This window comes from Micromys minutus, assembly GCF_963924665.1.
Source record: "Micromys minutus genome assembly, chromosome: 8".
NCBI classification, from domain to species: Eukaryota; Metazoa; Chordata; class Mammalia; order Rodentia; family Muridae; genus Micromys; species Micromys minutus.
In genome coordinates this window covers 56,279,150-56,304,146 of record NC_137977.1, presented here as the reverse complement: position 1 = coordinate 56,304,146, position 24,997 = coordinate 56,279,150, and the positions used below count along the sequence as shown (strand labels likewise).

General features: G+C 36.3%; 1 protein-coding gene across 1 annotated transcript in view; it reads left to right on the top strand.

Moving 5' to 3' along the window:
• Nucleotides 1-24,997, top strand: part of DCC (DCC netrin 1 receptor) — a gene marked incomplete at both ends in the record, with an annotated part of 1,062,613 nt that overhangs the window by 742,508 nt on the left and 295,108 nt on the right. Inside the window, 2 exons of the mRNA XM_080920225.1 lie at nucleotides 6,462-6,618; nucleotides 21,332-21,486. Of these exons, the coding sequence (XP_080776351.1) occupies nucleotides 6,462-6,618; nucleotides 21,332-21,486 (312 nt within the window). The remainder of the gene's footprint in view (nucleotides 1-6,461; nucleotides 6,619-21,331; nucleotides 21,487-24,997) is intronic.

The window sequence follows — 24,997 nt, the reverse complement described above, 5'->3', positions numbered from 1 at the left end:
TAATGTCCACATCAATTATATGGGTAGTTTTAAGTGGAAAGCAGTTTTTCCAAATTGAATTCTGGGGTTATTATTCCAGTGGTAAAACTAGCCAGTTCAAACCAGATTAGATTATATTAAATGCAGATTTATTGGAAAGTTTACCCCAAGGTCTGAGGCCAGAAGAGCTACATAGGAAGGGAGAGAGAGATAAGGGTGAAGAATAAGACAGAAGTGGGGGCGGGAAGGAGGGAAGGAGGGAGGGAAAGACATAGAGAGAGAGAGAGAGAGAGAGAGAGAGAGAGAGAGAGAGAGAGAGAGAGACAGAGACAGAGACAGAGAAAGACAGAGAGAGACAGAGAGAGAGAGAACAAAGATTATATAGGGAAGAGCCTATGGGGAAGGGCAGCCAAGCCTAAGAGTTGGAAAGTTACTGGTTTGGGGCAGTTCAAGTCTGGCATTGAGAACAGGGAGAGGAGGTCTGCTTTGTTATGTAAAATATGCCCTTTAGTCTTTTGTCCTTGTGTCTGAAAGCAAACAACACACCCTGACAGAAAGCAAGAGTGTGATTGCTAACTGTCCTGAAACACTGAATTCTTTAAATCCATTCCATTAGGAGAGGCCAGCTTTGTTCTTAGGTTTTATATTAATACATACTTCTTGATTATTTGTTAGACTCAAACCTACTTTTAAATGTAATTATTTGTCATTTACTTTCCAAAATTATTCTTACAATAAAAACAACTGCTTGTTTCATGATTTACAAACATTTTGGGGTGTCTTTCCCCAATGGGGAGGAGGCAGAATACACTTAACAGGAAAACAGGCATGTGGTGCTTAGAAGAGTAGAAACTGTTTGAATCACAAAATCCAGGAGTTCCTTCTGTCTCAACAAGCACAACAGATCCATCTGTTGGCCAACCTTTTCCTCTCTACACCTAGAGCAAAGGTGGAATATATGGCCAGAGATGATAAGCATTGTCTGTTGTGCATACATGCAAGCCTTACCTCAAAGACATGTTTCTGTCCACAGGAGCACATGCTTCCATTAACCAAGAAAGAAAAATGCTTGCCGGAATCTCCTGCAAATAAAGGCAGTGAAGAAACAGAAAAGATATGACACCTTGTATTTATTTAAGAATAGTTATCAGCTGGGCATATCCTGTGGCAAGTTACAGAATCTCCCATGGGATGGCCATTGTGTTTTCTACAAATAATATCACTCTGATAACTCATTTATTGTTTTCATTTGGTATAAAAGCTTTATTACCTGTCCCAGAGTGGCCACATGCTTTTCACCATGCCTTGGCATCCGATGTGCATGGGGTTGACAGTATGCATATGTTGGCTTCATTTTCCTATTTGATCTCCCTTTTGCCCAAAAAGAAAATTTATGTGACCTTGAAAGAATGGCCTAGGAATATGAATCAAAGTTAGTAAAAATGAATTATAAAATCTGTATATAACAAAAATCTTGTTATACATGTAAGTTTACAATGTATTATACATGTAAACAAGTCTCTATATGAATAAACTGAAAGTACTTCATTATATTGACATAAAGATTTAAATGCTCGCCTAAAAAAATTCAAAATGCTCTATGTTGATAGCTAAATATTAACTGAAGACCTGCAGGAAAATATTATCTTCGCTCCCTACAATTAAGTTATTATATTACAGTTCTAACAGCAGAAAACCCCTGAGTGTGTTGGGAAACCCATGCAATCCTTGATATTCACTAGTCTCACGTCTGAGATGAAGTGCTTCCAGTAGGCTTTATTGGCCCTGCATAGCCTGTGACATTGCACAGGACCAAGTGTGTGTTGTCTGTTCAAAATAAAAGGGTGCAGTTGACTCCCTGCCTGCAGACTTCTCATAACAGCTGCCAGAAACACCTCAGATTCATTACACATTTGACTTTGATTTAATTTCTGCCACTGTGCATTCAGAGTAACCTTTCCCAGTATTTTACCACTCCTCCATTTAGTTAGGTGACTGGACTGCTGTCTCACCCCACGTTTAAGGTAATACATAGGTTATTCCTTAAGCATTCCTTTTCTGCCCTGTTTTACTTGGCAACCTCGTTCCATACTGTGTGATTTCTTCCACAACAATGTGTACATTCTTAAGCCCTGTTTTTAGTTTGGTAGAGGAAGCCTAACCAAAGGCAAATTGTAAGCCTGAGCCGAAAGAGCAAGCTGACTGTGAAATCTGAAATTTGCCCTGGGATAAAAAATGATATTGAGGATAAATAAGCAGGAGAGTCATGTGACCAAGTGTGTGTTTGTATAAGCTTACTCAGGATGCTGCACAGAGTATGTGCTGAAGGGAGGTGAATTACTGGAAAGTCTAGTCACTAGACGATGCTTGTGATGAATCTGGTGAGCAAGGATGGGGCTGTGATAAACAAGTGCTTTGTTCAATGGGAAGATCCTAAATGCACTAAGTACACAACTGAGCCTCTGGCTTGCTGAGTGCTATATATCCAAATTAGATACAGTGAGAAGAATGGGCCCAGAAGGAGGAGCAAGCTGGGAAAAGGGAGAGAATTCGGCTTCTCTGCACATATCAGATGGCAATCTTTTATCCTCCTCTTACAAATCAGTTCAACAGACTGACTAACTTACAGCCAATTTTTCTGTTTATTCCAAATATTCTAATTTTTGGAAAAATTTTTAATATACCAAAAAGTGAACAAAGGGTCTATGGGGGCAGAAATAACTATTGCTTCCTGCCATCCTAGAAAATTTCTACGTCTTTATGTGACAGAGAAACACTTCACGTGGAAAATGTTTCACACACCGTTGGAAAGTGAGGCGCCCCCTTTTTCTCCACACTTAAAAGAATCTCACGGCTAACCAGTTTGGTTCCCCCCAGGAATCCCAAGTCAGCTGGTTCCTGCATAAAGTGAAAGAAAACACAGAGAACTGGAGAAAATAGTCTGCAAAAGCTAGCTCAAAAATAGTGTTCACGTCAGGGACCATAATCTGGTTCTGTACTCTCTGTATATGATACAGTATTTGCATGATGTACAGACTAAAAGACCTAAAAAATTAAGTAATCAAGAACAGATTAGTTTAATGGAGTGAAGATTACAGACGAAACAAAGATACAAAAAAAAAAATAAAATCACCAAATTTTATATAGTTTAACAACATTGACTTCTATAATTTCCTCATATTTATAGTTATTTTGGATTCAATATTTATAATTATGTTGTATTCAGTGAACTGTCTTACTTGTATTCAAATGGTTAGAAATAGGACTTTTGAAGGAATCACTATACTAGGAGCTTCTTTCTTAATGTCCTTTATCAGTTATTTCTCTCCTGAAGAGAATTATCTTCTCCATTGCTCTGCCTCATCTACCTCAGTCCCCAGGAATAAGCCATCAAAGCCATGAAGTATGTTGTAGTAGTTAATAAATAATGTGTGGCCCTGATATCCACAGAGTGTGATGTTATGCAACAGTGAGAATTGTGTATGAGAACTCCTGAAAAGAAGTTGTGTCTGTTGGGACTGGCTGGCTGATTAGACTTTTAAGTACCATGGAAAGCCTGGAATGTTACAGCTCTAAGAGTTACCTTATCTTGGGCTAGCTCTTACTCTCTGCAACAACCATTCTTTCCCCACCTCTGTGACTGAACTAACATCCTTTGAGTAATGATAGCCAACTCTTACAATCTATTAACTTAGCAGACTTCTAGATTCCAATAGTCCAAAACCTAAGATTATTACTGGATAACATCTTGAGTCTACGGAATAGTTTCCCCCAATTTGCTATACTCACTTCTCTGTTTTTCTTGCCAGTGAATTTTACACTCATCTTGATTCATGACTTTCTTTTCTCTGTAAAACTATAAAAGTTTGTGGAACTGCCTTCACATTGAAACAAGAATTTTCAGACAACCTAAATCTGTATTTTCTGGACATGGTCACTCAAAATTGCTCCAGAATAAACTATTTTTTATTCTATTAAAAAGGGATTATGTACAGACATCTATATTGTTTGTAGTTTGAAGCTAGAAATCAACTGTCAAGATGAAACATTTTCTTGATTCAGGAAGTTGAACAATAGAAATAAACATATCCATCAAAGATGAATTATGCATTTACCAACAGACCATAATTAGTAAAAGAATGATGTTGGAATTTATAAGTGACTCAGATATATGTAAATCCAATTTCAACTGTAAGTGTCGCAGAGCACTTTCTATAAGCAGCAGTTACTGGTTTCTATAATAAATTAAGGCATTCTCTACAGTAAAGTACAACTGTGTATCTTTATGCCTTAAAGATTTTTTGTCTCCACTAATAAATGACTCATTGTTAGTACTTCTATCTTTAGCTAGTTCCTATTCAGTTGAAAACTACACATTAATAATATTATAGCTAATTAAAAATTAGCTATGTATACATATGACGTACACTGTGATATTTTGGTATATACACTGTCCTGGATAGTATTATGTCAACATGAAACAAGCATAAAGTTATCTAAGTGAAAGAAATCACAATTATAAAAAATTCTCAATAAAAATTATGGTATAGACTATAGACAGGCATGCAATACATTTCTTATTTTAAATATGATGGGGCAGGGCCTGTCCTATTTTGGATGTTGCCATATCTGGGCTGGTGGTCCTTTCTGGATTCTAAAAGAAATCATGCTGAGCAAGTCAAGTAGAGGGATTGAGTAAGCAGCATCCCTCCAGGACCTTTGCATAAGCTCTCCTCTCTAGGTTCCTTTGCTATTTGAGTTCCTGCCCTAACTTCCTTTGACAAAGAACAATGATGTAGAAGTATAAATTAAACAAGTCCGTTCCCCCCATCTTGCTTCTGGTTGTGGTGCTTCATCACAACAATGGTAACCCTAAGACATGAGACATGCATGTACTATGGTTGCAAGATGATTCCATGATAATTGCATGCCTATCATTGTATTCACCTATCATCTGTTAAGTGTTTCAAACATACTCTTTCATAGTTTACATCACAGAATGCATCATTATAAACTTCCGTGCTCTTCTATGCACCATATTGTAAAATCAAATTCTCCTAAGGCAGACTCAGAGAGGAAAAACACAGTATGATCACATATCTCTTCAGATTCAATAAAGTTGAGTGTACAGAGATATTACTAGAGTGATCATCATGTAAACCAGGAGATAGGTGAGGGGGTGTTGATCTGTTGGTTTCACATTTATCATCAGTTTTCATTTTGTTTTTTTAATTACATTTGATCCTCAAGATTACATAAATAGCTATCCTGATATATATCAAAACAGTATAGGTATATTATGAATGAATTAGGTTTTTTCATTACTGCTTGTCTCTCTGTGGCATTTATGCCCATCCAGAAGTCCTTGCTTATGCTGTGGAATGTTGGAGTCTTATAGGATTAATATTCAAAAGAATCTTCATGGTCCATGTCTGTTTATGTAAAACTTGTTCTGTGTCTTTTCTGTTGTTAATCACCTTTCAATGAAACCCATAATTAAAAAAAATGTAAATTTTCTTTGACAGGGGAAATGTTTATTTGCCTGATATCAGGTGACTTTCTTATTTATGATAATGACATAATGTGTCTTCTAAAGCAATGAAAACAATAAACATAACAGTCAAGTGCATTTGTTAGATCATTGTGAGACTATGGTCCTCCTCTTGGTCAGCTTCAAACCCTTGAATAAGCTAATAGATTCACTTGGACCAAACTGTAACTAATGTAATTTCACATGTAAATATCTCATTCATATTCTGAATTGTGAGTTTCCTTCAAATGTGAACACAGAAATTTATTTTGCTTTAACTCCCTTATTCATGTACTTAATCAATCCCTACCTCATCTGTGAAAGGATTCAGAGAAATATAATTACTTTACTACTTTCTTCGGCCTTCATATTGCCTATGTATCTCTTGTTCAAAATATTTCATCATTTGATCTCATAGAAAATATAATACATTTGTAATAGTGTATTGAGACCATACTTCTAAAGAAAGACCTATCTAGAACTTACAGGTATATTAAAAACTCACATGACAAGAACTTTATTGAGGTAGATGAACAGACTCTATACACAGTTTTCTTCTGCTTTGTGTGCAATGGCATATGCTTACCCAGTATACAGTATACATACAGTATACATACAGTATACATACATACAATGACTTTTAAGCATTAAAATTTGCATTGCGCAATATCATTTCCTGCTCCTTGCAACTTACATATATTGGCAATGTTTTTCTTTCTGTCATAGATTCCAGGGTTAAAAAAAAATCCAGACATCATATACATTATTGAGAAGTCACTTCCTTACAGTCTAAGAAATTCAAATTTACTCTTGATTCCATTTAGATATTATTTTCCTTGTTAGCCTTCATTAGGACTTGCTTGATACTCTTGACCATGTACGTTAGAGTTTAGCTCTGAGTCGTACCCGCTGGTGCCAGCAGTTCTGATGTTCTCCTCTTGTTCTTTCTTAGCCATCCCAAGCTCCAGCATCCTCCCTTCTGCTCCCAGAGATGTGGTCCCTGTCTTGGTTTCTAGTCGCTTTGTCCGTTTGAGCTGGCGTCCACCTGCAGAAGCAAAAGGGAACATTCAAACCTTCACAGTCTTTTTCTCCAGAGAGGGTGATAACAGGTAGGTACCATCCAGAAACTTCAGCTTCTTTCCTAATACACTTTTAATGTCAAAGTGAGGAAACGGTGATTGGGAGAACTTCAGGAGGATGAGGAAGAGTGTATAAAATCTTTGTGTAGCCCTTCTTTCAGACTACATGAATATGTTGGCTTGGTCAAAACAGGATAACTTTACAAGTCACATATACAACATCCCTGACAAAAGGCTAGGGTGCAAATGACTATAGAGTTTTTCTTTGATTTTTATAGTGGTACAGAAATATGATTTTCTGGATATTGGGAGAACTAAATATTAAGAACCCCTGTGATCACTTAGCAACAATCATGTGATCTGAAAATGCAGTGACTTATTTGACCTTTAAAAGAAGAAGAAATAGTCATTGCCTTTCATGGTCTCTGTTAGAATTAAATTACAACCCAACATGTGCTGCTCATAGTAGAGAGTGTATGGGTGATTTAACAGAAGTTGTTGGTGAATACGATATTTGGCTAGGACGGGTGAAATTTGCTTTCAAAGTTGCAATTCACAGTCTGTGGGTTGTTGTTGTTGTTGTTTTTCCAAAGCATTTTGCCCTCAGAATATTTCAGCATGTGAGGGTTTTGAAACATGCCTTAGCCATTTTGGGAAGATGTTCAGTAGGTTCCAGGGAAGAAGCAGAAAATTGTTTACTAATGCTGTAGCTTCTCATGTGTAGGGCTTCAATCTGATGGAATATTTAAGAGCATCCCAGGACCCTCAGGGAAGTTGATTATTCTGTGATTGGTAGATAATGGTGCATCACAATGAAGACTGAAGAAGCCTATTCATGCCACTTTAGAAATGTTTTTATTTCTTTTTGTTAACAGTAATTAATCTACATTCTTTAAGTTTTGACCTAACTGTAAAATGAAAGGGTATATATATATATATATATATATATATATATATATATATATATATATATATATATCTCATATTATGTGATTACTATGATCACTCTCAGAATGAAGATGCAGGCATTTCTGTTAGCCTTACCTATGTTAGTATTTTCTCCTTGACTTTATCATGTGTCATGAAGATTTATGCATTTTGTGTATTTATGCAAACTGGAGGGAATAATCTTTTTATTATTCATTTACTTATTTATTCACTCTACATCTACACTATAGACCCCTCCCTCGTCTCTGTGTCTCACACTCTCACCTCCTTCCCATTATCCTTCTTCTCCTCACACAGGAGGAACACCCTCCCTGTGGCGGGGAGGTGGGCAGGGAGTACCAATTTACCCTGGCACATCAAGTTGCATTAAGACTAAGTGAGTCCTCTCCCACTGAAGACAGACAGGGCAGCCTAGCTAAAGCAAAGGAATCCAAAGACAGACAGCAGAGCCCAAGTCAGAGACTGCCCCTGCTCCACATGAAGACCAAGGTCACATCTGCTACATATATGTAGGGGTCCAGACCTTAAATGTTTTTTAGTTGGTGGTTCAGTTGAAGGCAATAAGCTTGCCGAATTATTTTCATCATATGTGGGATTTTTAGAGACACTTTAATATCATTGCTCCCAAACCATGCTGTCTACTCAAATGCACTTTCTTCTCTGTTTCCTTTGTTTATGCCAATACAGACTATTCAATAACCCGAGTTTCACTTCTCTCCTCCCTCCTCCTCAGCACTGTTCATCATCATCCAAGTAACTGATGCCTCTTTCATTCTGTGCTTCACGTCCGTCATCCTCCTCTTAATCTCTGGGAAATTTTCTGCCTATTCTAATATCCCCTAACTGAATGCACTATCTTTACTAGAAGTGAGTTGTATCACTCAATCCTCTGTTGAAAATGTGAACAGACATCAGGTCTAAATATATCTAAAATCAGTGTGTACAGCTAAAGAGAGTAAAAGATTCAAAAGTCTCTTTGACTAGTGAACTCAAGCTCTAATCTTTATGTTACATTATACAACAAACATTTGTTTTATGTATATTATTGAAAAATATTATACAACAGATATACCATATACAATTTATTATATATTTATAAAATATATAAGTATACTACATATACTATATAATGCTTACAAAGATATACTATATAATATATGTATATATTATAAGCATATATATTTATAATATATAATAGATACTATGATTTTATATATATATATATATATATATATATATATATATATATATATTAGACATTATCAAATACATAATAGAAATTAGATGTTTAGGTTTGTAAATGGTGCTACTTTTTTCAGTTGTGTGACTTCTGTGAAATTAATGTTTTAAAATGATATACAAATAACTTATCCCCATAGAATCTGTAAAAGTTTACTTTTCCGGATTGCTAATGGAAATAATAAGGGAATTCTTACATGCCAGGAATTGCCCACATGTAGTATGAAAGATTGAAAAGAGCAAGCTCAGAGGTAATGTGGAATAGAGGGTGAAATAATTCTCACTAGGTAAGGTGAGGGAGATAAATGGGAAGGGGAAGAAACAAAAGAAGGAAGTCAGGAAGAAATGAAGGGACTGAGAAGGGAGGCTGATTTTTCTGCCATTACAATTTGAGTGGACCATTTATCTTCATAACTCTTCACAACCTTCTGCTTTTAACAGCATTTACCATACCCTCGTATGTCAAGGTATTTCCCATCTTGTAAGCTGAACACTGTTCTCAGAACGCTCTTTATCATTACTCCTATAATGACACCTAAATCTTGTCATATAGTTTCTCTATTATACCCATCTCAAATGTCCCCGCTTGACTCCTTCTCCAGACTCATCCCCTTCCGGTTAACTGCTTTCTACTGCTTGGCCTTGGGCTGCCCTTAAATGTAGTTTGTACGCCCAGAGTCACTCTATTGAAAAAAATTAACTTTTCCATTGCAAGTAGTTGTCAGCTGGAGGTAGCTTTTTGGCTACATAAGTGAGCTTCTGTTGACTTCCCCTATTCACACTGGGCTCTCATGTGGATAAGATCTGTGAAGTCCCTGTGTATGCTACCACAGTAAAGATGGTCATAGTTGGCATATGCAGCATTCCTGTTGTTATTGAGAGAACTTGTTTTCTTGGAACCTTCTATATTCACTGCTTCTTAAAATTATTCTTCTGCTTCTTGCACAATCCCTATGAATAAAGGGGTTTGATGAAGCCATGCCACTTAGGACTGAGGATCTCGAGTCACTCTCAGCACATTGTCCAGTTGTGGGTCTCTGTATCAATTTGCAACTCTTCTAGAAGAAAGTTCCTCTGCTGATGTCTGACTAAGGCTCTAATCTTTGTATATGCCAGAATGACATTAGGAGAGATGTTATTGCAATGATCCTTTAGCAGAGCACCATTATTTGATGTTCTAGGTACATGGCCTATCTAGTTTTTTGAGACACAGAAGCAGTTTCATGGATGGGTTGATCACAAAGAATTGTTCTTAAACCCAATCAAATAGTTGATTAGTTATTCCCATTAAATTTGTGCCATTATTTTACCAGTGTAGTCAAAAGGGATAAAATCCCCAGATTAAATTCTCAGTTTTTTATACAAATATGTCTCTCTTTCTTGTTTCTAAATACTTGTTTCTTGTTATAAAATTAAGTATGATTTTGCTTCTAGCTTAGTGCTAGAACTCAAGAAGTTCATAGTGTTACTTTTAGATTTTCTGTTTATATTGTGTTCAAAAGTCAATTAACAAAACATATATTGAATCTATCATTTGTTATAATGTCTTCATGTATGTAAACTGCTTTGCACAATATTATCACTAAAGTCTGGCAGGTGTGTCATGTAACAACTGACCTAACATTTTAAATCATAAGTTGGACTTTGATAGTTTTTGGCTATAACACTTTCATTCACTACTGTTGATTCATATTTGCTAAAACTACCATCTATAATATATTTGTTTCATTTTTTATTTTCCCCCAGACATTTTAAAATATGTTCTAAATCTACTCATAATGTCTTTTTCTGTATTTGTTCTCATGTTAACAGAATTCTCTACTTGAGTCCATTCCCACAAATCTGCAAGTCTTTTCATAACTTCTGCTGCATTTGAGCTGAATCTCACTTCTTCTTTAACATTCTTCTAGACTGTGCACAGCGAATCACACCTTTTCATATCCATACAGTTTGTCTGTCGGTCTGCTTGCTTATGTTTTGCTTTGATTTTGGAGGTAAAAGGTTACACAGGAAAACATGATATTGCTTTTTTAACAGCAAGTCGAAACCGTTTAGGTTCAAATAATTTCCTCAACCCACTCTTCCAAATAGCTGGGACTGTCACTTGGTCTGGATGATTTCTGTGGTCTTTCTTACACTTATTAATATTTATGTCAGTTTCTCTCTACCAGTGGAGCAGAGGCTTCTTATGAGGTTTTTCTTTATTTATTTCATCTCTGGATTGCTGGGATGTCACTAACACCTATAACAATAACTAAGACACACTAATAGTAACCATGCTTCAGATTAAGGCCTCACTGAAATATTAACTATTGTATGAAAGTCTACACAAGATTTCAAGTCATAATTCATCAGTTCATCAACTTTTTCACACCTTCCATCCGTGTGTGTGTGTGTGTGTGTGTGTGTGTGAATTAGTATTAAAGCATTTGCTACTTTTTGTCCCACTGTATATTTGAGACATTCGTGTAGATTTCTCTATTGTGGATAAAAAAATGATCTCGACCCTAAGCTGATAATTATGAATCAGATCTTTTAAGATAAATTTGTATAAATACATATGTCATATTCCTGATAGACATTTTCCTAACCAATAAAATTGAATTATGGAGGGTGAAAACACTGACAGCTCTTCAATGAAACTTTTCATAATCGAGAAAAAGAGACTGATCTTGAAATTTGATTGGAACATTCCCATCCACTTTGCATGTTCTAGTGTCTCATGAGAGCAAATACATGCCACAGGTCTCGGAAGGATTATCCCGTGCTGGTTGTCTGCAAATGCAGGTTTGTTTGGCTCCTCAAAACAATCATGTTTTAAAAAGTAGAGGATCTAACATCTGAGACTTATGAACAACATCTCTGGCAGACAAATTACTCTAGCTAACGTTGGCATTAGTCTGTCTACCTGCTTAATAGTATCAATAATGAAAGTGCCATGTTTAGCATTTTTCACCCTGCTCCTCTGGGTGTTTTCATCTTGCCATTTAGAGAACATCAAACATTGAAAAGTTGAAAAGCCAGGTTTCAGTTGGAAAAAATTGCATCTCAGGTATTCACTGATAGTGAAAAATCACTAGAACTAAGTGTGATCATTGAGATGATGACATGTTTTCTTTTACATCAACGTTCAGAGACTAGTGCTTAGGGAAGGCAGAGGTTCCCATGTCCAAAGCTGTGAAGTTGGCACTAGCAATATTAACACACATTCACTGAGTACTTACGACATCAGATGATAGGCAAAGCTTCTTGTGTGTATGTGATCATTACCATTGTCCATGAGCAAAAATTGCACAGATAAAGCCTGAAGCTCAAATTTCTGTTAGGTAGCTTTTAAGGAGTCTAGATTTTAAAGCAAGAGTGAGTCCAAATCAGGTATCATCACCTGCTTTCTTCTGTATTAAATTAAAGAGATGAAAGAGGAGTTAACTTTTTCAATATTTATAGACTTACGACACACATTTTCTCCTATGATTCTCCTAAATAGATTTTCAAATTCAATGGATAATTAGATCTGTTTATTCATTTGCCATGACTTAAAAACATAGCAAATTTCTCTATGTACAAAGAGCACTGCAGCTTTTATTTAACTGCCAGGAAATTATGTGTGGAGTTTACCACAGTGCAGTAAAGTGTAAAGATTACAGAGTTAAAGCATTGAATCTCAGAAGTTTAAATTCTTTCTCAAAACTCTACTAGCTATACTACCGTTGGTAAATGAGTAGTTATTAGACTACCTATTTAGATATATGAAATTAAAAGTGGTGTGCATTTGTTTGAGTGTGTGTGTGTGTGTGTGTGTGTGTGTGTGTGTGTGTGTGTGTGTGTTCTAGTGACTAATTGTAGAATTGACAGTCTTAAGAGTGGTTGCGTGCATATTGAAGAGCACATTAATCTCAGCTTGATACCGAAGCTCCAAGAAGAATCTAGAATGAGTCACTTTGAAAGGCTAAAGACACTATAGTCAGATGTCTACAAGAGATGGCAACACTTGAAGACACATTCATAATAAAGGCTGCAGCTTGTAACACATCCTGATTTTATTCTACCCTAGACCTTACCATTGGCCATCCTACCATAGTTTCCTTCTGTTTGTTGTCCTCCATGCTGTTTCTGGAAATATCCACCAGCATACCCAGAATATTGTCTTATTAATTTCCTACTAGTCTCTTAATCCCAAGCAGTTGACAATCAAGATAAAGAATATAAACCTTGTGATTTTTTTGTATTTCCTTGTGTGTAGTATCAACAATAGTTGGAATGAAAAGTTGTGATGAATATTAAGTAAAGCTTATAAATGGACCTGAAACATTAGTATTTTTTGTCCATAGCAACAAAATCAAACTTTTCCAGTTAACTAGTACCACATATAAATAATTGTGTAGGTTCAAAAATTAAAATCTATGAATACAGGGACATTTCTTGACACTTACTTAGAGAGGGAATTTATTGCTTTCATAAATATTATTCCACCTGATCTCCAGATAATGTAGTTATGGTAATTTCCATTTAAAGAAGAACATGTTCAGAAAGACTGAGAAATCATGCCTAGGAAGCCAGTAGTAAACAGTAGAACCAGGATTTAAAAGCAAGGTGATCCCTTCATCATATGCACAAAATAAAAAATATTTTTCTTTAAGTGGTACAGGTGAATTAAAGTAGTTCAGATGAAAGAATTAAAACACTTCTATAAGCATCATTCAATTTAATCCTCATAGTAGCCCTGTGAGGTAGGTAGATAAGGTGGGTACCATAGTTTTGCAAATGACTCATGGGATGCTCTCAGACACCACTGGCATGTTCAAGGTCACCTGCATTTTTTTTTTTTTTTACAAAAGGCAAGAGCCTTGACCAGGTCTCAGTTGTGCAGCACTGAGGGTTTATGTAGCTCTACACTGCCTCAGAAACCTGTGCTCACTGCCAGGGATTAGAGACAAGGATTTATGACGGACATGGAGGATTCATTTTAGAATTCACTGTGCATTACATTTTCCAACATGGTGTTTACATATTCTTTTCCTGCTCTTCAGAGTGGAGGGTTCCGCAGCTGATGAAGCTTATTATCCATGAAGGGAGTGTATTGTGATGGAAAAAGGACAAGCCTCAGAATCCAAAGCACCATGGTGACCCAAGCATAAAGCTTAGGCAAGCCAGCCCTCCTCTCTGAGCCTCTACTTGAGTGTAAACTGTAAAGCAGACAACTTTTACTACAATATGTTCCTTTCACATTGCATGAGAAAATAATGATTTTCTTTCTCCCATGAATGTATATTCAAAACTAAATGGGCCATCTACAAAGATGTAGGCTAAGTTTTTCCAAATCTACTTTAATATGGGTTCTCAAGTGTGGCCACCTAGCTTCCAGCTCACTGTCCAAAGGTAGGGGAGATAACATGGTAAATAGGACAAGGGGATGTGGATAAGAAGGAGTTCCTTGGGTTGATTCCAATTTCAATTTTTCGGGATACCAGCAATTCAGTTTAATAGTGCCAGGATACCAAACAGGAATCAGCAGCAGTGGCATGATCTAGAAGAAACCAGCAGGCATCTGATGAATTGACACAGGTCAGCAGGAGTGACCAGGACCCACCAGTACACCAGGAGAAGTTCTCTGCCATGCCTCTCTCATGGAAGTAGGGATCAACAAAGATGAAGGCTTGAGGCCCAGGAAAGGATACAAAACTAGCTATGGAATCATGCAGTCACTGACACTTGAGTCTGATTTATACTCTCTCCAAACATCACCTCTCCTCCCACAGGTCTTGCCTCACTAAAACATCTGTCTTAGCAAAACACCATGTGAATCTGTTTTACCTGACATATCCAGAAACTTCCACTTCAAAGCTACATGTAAACTAACCATTCTTTAGTCAATTGGCACATGTTGAACATGGGTCAACAATTCTCCGAGGACTAAGTAGAGTTAGTAGACAAACCATGCTTTCTCTGTAAGTCGTTAAAGGATCTTCCTACTAAAAATGATTCTGGTATGGTGTAGAGTTTAGTCTACAAGAATGGCTATGAGTAGTAAGAGGAAGTTAAACTTGACGAGGAGGTCAGCTGCCTGAAACCCAATAGGCATGCAGTAAACCTCTGAAGATGTCAAAGGAAAAAGTGTGTCAGTGGAGACAGAACAGATAAACAGCCATGATGTTAGGACCTGTCAATGGGCTACTTATGGATACAGAAAATAAATAAAGGAGAGTCATAGGGAAGAAGAAGAAAGAGAAGAGAGAAGGGGTGCATCACTGTTGGTGTATCATTTTTTAAATTTATTTTATTTTACTCATTTAGTTAGAAAGGTCTTTCTCCATGTCCCTGGGTGATCCAAAACTCACACTGAACATACTGAAGCCCAGGTTTCAAACTTATTATCCTTCTCTGTCTCCAGCAATTCCTGCTTGATGCGAAAACCATAGCCAGTTCTTCATGGTAACTCAAAATGCTCAAGCTCTGTGTAGTTCCCAGAGACTGGAAGGTTGAAAATATCCCAATTTGCAAATAATAAAATTAAATTCAGTTTGAAGCCTGATGTACTTGGAATAGCCTTACCACATCTCAGTAAGAATGATGCAAAGATTGCCCTTGAGGATAGTATTCTGTAGCTCAGAAAGGTTTGGGCCAGATCAATTGGTAAGCAATCTGCAGTGTGTGGGTGATTACTGCAGCCAAGCAGGTGAGCTGGGCTCACTCCAGAAACTAGAGTGAAGTGATAAACTCAGAACCCAGATGTTTGATCTTGAAAAAGCTAACTAAACAGGATGAAGACAAACGTTTCTTCCCAAAAATATATTTTCTACTTCTTAGTATTAATTTCTTCTTTAATTCATATCTTGAATAAATACTTAATCTCAAGGCATAAGCCATAGTAAACAGTTTTTAAAAGCCTAGAACCAGAGGTTTGCTTCTTACAATTCAAGAAAAGAAAATCACATTTTAACTAATATCTGTAGTTCTGGCCATCTCTCCAAAATGTTTATTTTTCATCAGACTAGCTGCTGATGACTTTTCTCAGAATTTTAGTCCTCTAAAATAGCTTTAATTCTAAAAATCTTTTATTCCTTAACAGTGAGAAGCAAAGCACTTGCATATATTTTTAGGAAGGATTTATTTTTGAGGTTGATGGTTTGTATATGCTTGACCCAGGGAGTGGCACTATATTAGGACTTATAGCCTTGTGGAAGAAATTGTGACATTGTGGGTGTGGGCTTTAAGACTCTCACTCTAGCTGCCTGGAAGCCAGTCTTCTCCTGTTTGCCTTTGGAAGGAGATGTATAACTCTAGCATCTCTCCCCTTATGTCTGCCTGGCTTCTGCCATATTCCTGTCTTGATGATAATGGACTGAACCTCTGAACCTGTAAGCCAACCCCAATTAAATGCTGTCCTTAAAGACTTGCCTTGGTCATGGTGTCTGTTCACAGCAGTAAAACCCTAAGACAATGAGTTTGAGTGTTTGTTTGCATGTAAGCATATGCTACACTTGGGCTTGGTGCTTACAGATGACAGGAGAGAACATTAGCCCTCTGGAACTTGAGTTAGAGCAGCTGTGAATAACCATGTGGGTACCAGAACATGACCTTTTGCAGGAAACAGTAATTTCTATTTTTGAAAAATTTACATGATTGTGCTTTTAGTCTATTTGTTCTGATAGGACCTCTCTGTGTCTCTTCTAGTGGCCTGGAAGCCATTATCGTCTATCTCAGCCTCTAACCCCAGCACCTGTATTACAGGCATACCCCAGCCAGTCTTGTTGTACTAAAAATGCTCACATTTCATTAAAATACAGTTTCTTCACTACAAAGGAATTAATGTGATTCTTCTTCCTGGAAGCAACTAATTAGGTACTTGGCACCTCATGACAGCATTTGTTGCTGAACCATTAGAACTAAATGTTAACACCCGATACACTTAGCTAAGGCAGAATATATTAATATCATAGAATTTTTTGTTCCAAATAAATCTGTCAAAGCAGAACCAAGTTTAATCATCAGTATCTATTTATCTCTGAAGTAAAAAAAAAAAAAAAAAAAAAAAAAAAAAAAAACCCAAAAAAAGCAAGTTCTGAATTCAGCTAAAATAACAACGACGAAAACAAAACAGAAAAAAGCAAAAACAACAAACAAATAAATGCAAAGCAGCTGGAGAAATTATCAATTGTTCTGTTCCTAAGAGGAACATTCAACTGAAAACTTTTCCTTGAGTAGCTCACACTCTCTGGTCAGTACATAGAACAACCATCCTCAGGAAGGTCAAGTAACATATGATAAGGATGGAGTTAAATATAGATTACTAGGAATTTCTAAAACAATGGGTGAGTGGAGATTCTATGTGTGCAACCACTTAATTTTTTTGTCAAAGTAATCTATGTACTCACTTCAAAATCATGGATCATAGTGTTTGCTACCCTAAGAAACTATAGGTGGCAAGGTGCACACTGTGAGGATATAATGTGGCTTCTATTCAAAATAATTGACGGCTACACCAATGGACATTAATATACATTAGAATGTATGTACTGAATGTATAAGTCAAGAGAAATGACAGTATGAGGGACACTGATTAATGTCATTGGAACCGTTAGAGAAGTCCTTTAAGACTCAGATAAGGCCTTGAATTTCAGTCAGGTCCTGATTGAATCTCACTTGAAACAAGATCTTGCCAAATCCAAAAAAAAAAAAATATGAGTTGCAAGATGGCCACTGCCTGCCCATCAAAATTCATAAAACACGAGAGTGAGACGCAGCAGAAGAGGATGGTATGCAACCAAAAATGGGCCTTTCACAGAGGAGCCTAAAAAAGGCTGGGCCACACTGCGAGAGGCTGTAGATTGTCGCAAGGACAGGATGAAGGCAGGGCTCAAGATCATGGACATAAACTGACAGATTATACACTTGAAAAAGAGGATTTGATGGAAAGCAGCAATAACTGAAAGTCTGTCAAAGACAAAGCCTTAGGAGAGACTGGTCTTGTAGAGAAAGCACCAAGTAAGGGACATAAGGACCTATAATCACAGTGACCTAAGCAGAGTTAAGTCTCAGTGCTAATTTCCTAAAGATGCTGTTTTGTTTGCTTTGTGCCTCAAAATGCAACTGTGTTTAATACTTAATATGTGGTACAGGGAGACCTCTCTTCCTCTGTTTGCTCATTCCTCAACCTCAATGGCACTCCCAACGCAGCAAGCTGTCTTCATTGTTGTACTCCAGAGAGAGGAAAATTCACACCACAGCCAAGGTAGAGCTCAATTGTTTTCCCTCAGGTGAATGAGCCAAAACAAGGAATACAGATTCCAGAGTAGAGAGAGGAGCATGAAGGCAAGGATAAAATCTGCCTATAATATCTGGTCCCATACAACTTGGTGTAGCATCTCCTCTGGAATTCTAAGGCTGTCCTATTCCTGAAATCAGCTTTCTTGGAATACATACTGACCCAAAGTTCATTGTTTTACAAATAGACTCATTAGATGCAGGAATTGGTGTGAAGTTGTAACCATGTGTAAAGCTGACATGTTCACTGGGTGAGGTAATAAGATGAGAGTGTCTACGGAAAGGGCTGTTTCAGAACCAGTTAAAACCAGTTTTGATGATTTCTCTTTCCCAAATCTCATCCTTCGTTTCCTTGTTATCTCAACTCTCCCACGCCCATCCATGCTCTAGGCCTTTTCAATTATTTTCCGCCAAAATTTCCAGTCTTGCCATTTTACCTTAAGGACTACTTTAACACTAATACGGGACTAGATGGCCATGGGACACACATCTGAAATCTCAAGCACCAAGAAGCCTGGGCAGGGGGATTGCAGTGCTAGAGCTAGATATAACCTCAAAGTTAAATGAAAAGGAGAGTAAATTAGGGTTTTCCAAAATGACTTTAAAACAATGGGTTATACTGATATTATGGCAAAGCATCAGGGTTATTGTCTCTTTGTTAAAGTTGTTGCTTTTGGGGCACCAAGTTACCACCTCGTCATACAAATATTAAAATGGTAACTTGAGGCAGCTTGTCCATGCAAGAAACAAATGTTCCCATTAACTAACTCTTTGGACGGCCTGGTAATAGAAAGAGTAAGTTGCCTACTCTTACTTTCCAGTAAGAATTCTCTGGGGTTTCTATGAATGAGTCTGTGGTGGAAGGATTCTGGAAGCCACACACTACGTGCTCCCCTAACTGCAGTCAAATGAGCACCATAAGCCACCTCTGAGTAGACACAATTGAAGTGAGGAAGGCTTGTCTGATAGTGTTGCTCTAGCATGCAACCAAATCTTGTGGATAGGAGGGTATTGCATTTACAGTTCTCAGGATAGCACTCACCGAAGGTCCCCAAGGCCTTCTGTCTAAACCAAAAGGCTCACAAAATATAAAGGAACACATTCTTCAAAGTTAAGAAAGGAAATAAAATAAAAAACAGGCAAATTCATAAGCTTCAGCTTAGCAAGATAATTATAGGACATGGAATTTGGTTAAGAGACATCATTTTTTTGGGGGGCATTGATTATTTTTATTTTAAATGTAGACATACCCGTAATACTTATAAATATTTGATGCATGTATAAAATGTGTAATGATCAAATTCGGGCTGTTGGAATTTTTATCTTAAACTTGTCTTATCATTTTTAATTAACACATTATAAGTATGCATATTAATGAGCTACAGTGTGATATTTTAGTATATAAGTTTGTTGTATACTAATCAAATGGTGAAATAAAATATTTCTCACTTTATCATTATATTGTGTGGAGAGGTAGAGCGAGTTTGCTGTCTATTGCTGTGATAAACATGACCACCAAATGCAAATTGAGGAAAAAAAAGAGTTTAATTCATCTTCTACTTCCAGGACAAGTTTCTTTGACAGAAGCTAGACAGGAACTAAAGCAGAATTAAAGGAGAAACTCTCCTGACCTGCTTGTTTTGCAGCTCACTCTGTTTCTTGATAAGCTATGTTTCTTATATATCCTAGACTCACCTGTCTAGGGCTGGACCACCACAATAGTTTGGGCCATTTTTATATCAATCACCTATTAAGATATCTTACAGACAGGAAGGCAGAAAAAACCCATTCAGGTAATTCTTCATGTTGAAATTTCTGATAAGTTGAAAAGTAAAGCTAAGGAGCACTAAGGCTTCAAGCACTTCTTGGTTATTTGGATTAAACATAGTAGGTTATTATACACTATAGCCATTCTGGTGTGCAATATTTTGGTTACCATTAGCCAGTTTCCTCTAATTCTCTTGCATCTATCTTCCCCAACATCTAGTCTTTTGTAGTTAGTTCAATTTTGATTTTTTTCTTGTTTTAGACTCCATATACAAGAACATATGCTATTCACTTCTTTACAGCTGGCTTGTGTAGTTGAAGATAAACTCCAGCTGCAACCACTTTCCTGGTCACTGCCTATATCTCCAGTTATGGCTGGATAATGTCCATTGTGTATGCATACCCCATGATTAACCAGCCATCCATGATGGTCAAATCTTTGCTATTGAGAAGAGCACAGCAATAAACATGGGAATGCAGATGCCTATTGATTTTGATTTTTAGTGGTTACCAATGAATTTGGAAGCACACCCTTAAGAAAACATCTGAAAAATCTAATTGTAATTAGACAAAAATTAGGTATCAGTTTAAATGACTCCAAAAATAAGACAAAGCTCAGTGACAAAATTAACATTTCTACAAAATCCCCATGAGAAATTATGAAAAGATTGTCTAGTAATAAAATGTATGATACAATCCAACAGTTTTAAAATCTCTTCTTAAATTTTTATTATCAAGTATGTATTAAGGGTCAGTGAGCACATGAAGGTATAGAGTCATCCTTTGAAAATATTTTAGAAGTTCTCCTTGAATGTCAGTGTCACCAGCCACATAATTTCTTATCACATTTTGTGTGCTAGAAGTCCTATCTTTGTCTACAGATTCATTTTTCCCCAACCAAAAAAAATGCCTTTATTGGTCAACGATTGAACACATGTATTTGTAGTGTGAAGAACAAGACAAAGAGACACGTGTGATTTCATCTTTTCTTTACAAAGAGAAAAATGTCAATTCTTCCTGTACTCGACCTTACAGGAAGCAGAGGAGCCAGAATTTGATAGATAAACATAAAAACTTCTCTACATTTTGCTTTCCAATAAAAACATGAATGAATTTGTACACAGTACTAAGAAAGACCAAATTCTGCAATGATTTAAACTTTGAGTTATTTCTTTAGCTAGATATTATGAAATTTATCTTCCTGTACTAATTGCACATATTTCTTATTATATTAGTTCTTTACTTGTCATGACTTTTGAACACTAAAATTTAAAATATCAAGTAACAATTTTATTTTCAATTTGCTATGAAAATGATGGCTTAAACTCTCTCAGACTTTGCAATGTCTTCCTTTTCCATTCATTTAATGTCCATAATCAACCTTGGAATGCCTGAATATCATCTCAAAGTTAACATTAAATGACAAAGCAAGCTTTTGGTTGCTCACTACCCCTGTATACCAAACAAAGTTTGGGATAATGCTTTTAGCTTAAGATAATATTTCTCTTCTCCCTTGATTTCCTAGGGAGCGAGCTTTGAATACAACCCAGCCTGGGTCCCTTCAGCTTACTGTGGGAAACTTGAAACCAGAAGCCATGTACACCTTCAGAGTTGTTGCCTACAATGAGTGGGGACCAGGGGAGAGTTCTCAACCCATCAAGGTGGCCACTCAGCCTGAGTGTAAGTATGGAAGGGTGATGTTTAAGGGATTTATAGTCACTGCCCACAAAATCTTTGCATTCTTTCATGGAACATTTTTAAAAAAAAACAATATGGAAGGAAAATTATTGTAGCACATTTAACTTAAGCATTTTTTAAGGTGAATTAGAATTTGAATGAGACACCAACCTTATTCAAACCATAATAGGAAATTATGAACTGGAAAGACAGAGTTTACCCCAATAACCCCGATGCTTCTCTTCTAAGAAGCATCTGATCTTGCTAGGACCATTTCATCAGCATCCTCTTCCATTCATTCTCAGATCTTTGTTATTTTTTATGAACTATCTACTATTAAAGAAATAAACTAATAGCATGAAACTTTTAATCTCAGAAACCTACTAAAAAATTTAACCATGCACTGAGTATGCTCAAGAAGCTACCATAAGCTGAAGAGAAACATTGGAGATATGGCAATAATGTTCATTTACTACACTCTCCTTGAAATCTATGTATTATATTAAACTATATGATGCTAAGGTAAAGGAGCTAGACACTCTAACAATTTAAAAAGTAATGATTTGTATTTTGAGAGTCCCAGAGTTATACATTCCTCAACTTTGTTAAGCTTTGCTTACACTTTTTCCATGTGTTTTAGGGGATGAATTAATTGAGTAAGAAATTTTTAGGGTGTTCATAACCCTCTTGTTTTAGGGGACAAATCACTAATAAGCAGTGTGTCAGCTTATATTCAATGGAAGAAATATAAAAAAGTTAAGTTTCCTGATGTCTTGCTTATAATAAGGTACATTACATCACATATTGACTTCTAGCTCCTCCTTTCCAATTAATACTAAGTCTATGGATTTTTTAATTTTGTGCTCCCATTGGTTTATGTTCTCTTTGAAAATCTCTGTTCAACTCAAATATAATTTGACATATATCTTAAAGATGACATACAAATTAGGAACACCTCAACTAGTAAAGGCAAAAACGATCAATATTTTATGAATGGTGGTGGTGCACTTCTTTAATCATAGCAATTTGGAAGCACAGGCAGGCAGTTCTCTGTGAGTGGGAGGGTGCCCTGGACTACAGAGTGAATTTCAGTGAAGCCAGAGCTACACAGAGAAACCCAACCCTGTCTTTTAACTTTTCAAAACCAATCACTAAAACAGCTCGATACCTTGGGTCTTTGAGATCACAGCAGTGAAGACTAGAGAGAGTAAATTAAGACACGTGAGTCCTGGCTGACACTTGGGAAGATCCACAGTTCTTCTACTTATTGTGATTACAGAGACAATATAGGCTAATCATCCATGAAAGTAGAAATGGTTAAGCCTTAATAATCTTATAAATGCCTTATGAAAAAAAAATTCATCTAGTAACTTCAAAAGCATTGTGATAAAAAGATTGTGAAAGGTGAGTAGGGCCAGAGGGTGCTGGGCAGAATCAGGTAGATAACTTTTATGACCACGGTTATAAACAGTGGGGTTCTATCAGAATACTTATACTAACTGAGGACAACTGCAGCATCATCTCTACAGAGTCTATTTAAAGAAGAGGCCATGCATTTTTTCTAGCCACGCACATATAGAGCTTAAAATGTTCTTACAATCTCCATCCAAAGAATCTTGTGTTGTTTCATTGATTTAAATAACTAGACAAGGGGCCATGGAGATGGTTTAGCAGCTAAGGGCACTGACATCAAGCCTGAAAATATGAGTTCCAACCCTGGTGGTAAGATTTTTTCCAAATGGTCTTCAGATCTCTATCCATGATTATGGTATGATATATGCATTTTTATACATATTCATATGCCTATACATATACAAAGACACAGAGACACAGAAACACACCTAGACACACACACATATAGATAGATAGATAGATAGATTGAGAGAGACAGAGAGAGAGAGAGAGAGAGAGAGAGAGAGAGAGAGAGAGAGAGAGATCATGTAGAGAGAAAGACAATGGTACTGGCCTGAACTTTTAGAATCTAAAGCCCAGAACCAATGACGCATCTTCTTCAACAGGGTATACATTCTTCAACAAGACCTTCCTTATATCCAATACAATCATTATCACACATAACCCTTCCTAAACAGTTTCACTAACTGGCTACCAAGCATTCAAACATATCAGGTTGTGGGGTCATTGTCATTCAAATCACACCAGTTCACATACATAAAATTGAATTTAGATTATTTAGTATTTTTGAGCAATAGCATGGAATAAAAACACAAATCAGGCATATACATTATATTCACTATAACTTAATTATCTTCTATATCTACACATCTAATTAAAAAACATTTATAACTGGGTTAGCACCTTATGTATTCCCAACGCTTGGGAAGAAACTGAGGCAGGAGGATGGTTGTGAGTTCAAATATATAGTGAACAATAGTTTGAAGTTATTTTTTAGATACTCCAAATTAAGTATTGAAAAATACAGTAAGTTCACCCAACCAAACCATGATAAAACATGCAAATTTTAGAAAGTGGAGTTAATACTTATTTGTCTCCTACCTAGAACTTTATATGTATATTTATATATATATATATATATATATATATATATATATATATATATATATATATGTATGTATGTATATACTCATAAGTACATAATACATAATATCCTACTCTCTTCACTATGTATAGAGAGGATTTATAAATTATTCTAATACTTAAATCTAAACATAACTATGTTTTTCTTTAAAATATGAAATTTCTATATAATATATGAAATATTCATATATAATCCTAATACTGTCTAGAACTATTTTCACTTAGTATTTAAGAATTACAGTTCATGATTATTTTTATTTCTGATAATCCTGGTTTAGTCAGCCTGGTTTTCTCACCAGGAACACCATATTTTTTTCTTTTCTCAATATTATTTTAAAGCTTCCTACTTTAAAAGTCAGATGGGTTTCTTGTTGGTTTCTTTTGTTTTCTTTTGTTTTTGGATTTCTTGTTTTCTTTTATCTTGTGATTTATATAAACACTAATGTTTCAAAATCATGAAACCAAAACACATCTGATGACAGCTGCTTATAGGAGCATGTTCTTGTGATACATGGTCTGCTATTTTAATGCATGTCCACAAACATTCTTAACTGCAGGATGCCAAGAGTGGCGTAAGATGTACAATTACATTCTGTGAATAGCTACTGTGTGAATAGCTAATGCTATTCCGGACTATTTTAAGCAGGCAGACTATTTCAAGGAAGGAACCTGCATGCAACTTATTAACAGTGCTCATAGAACTTGGAGGAAGTAAAGAACACAGGTATCTAATATTCAAACCTGCCCAATAAGCAAGCCTACAGAAGTCTTTAAAGGAAACACACACAGATCCATGTGTCTATTCTTGAGCATATCTAAAGAGATGAGTGTGCATTAGTTCATTTGTGATTGGATATATTTTATTTACATTTCAAATGTTATCCCCTTTCCCAGTTTCTCCTCTATAAGCCCCCTATCCTGTCCCTCCTCCCCTGCTTCTATGAGAGGACTCCCCTCA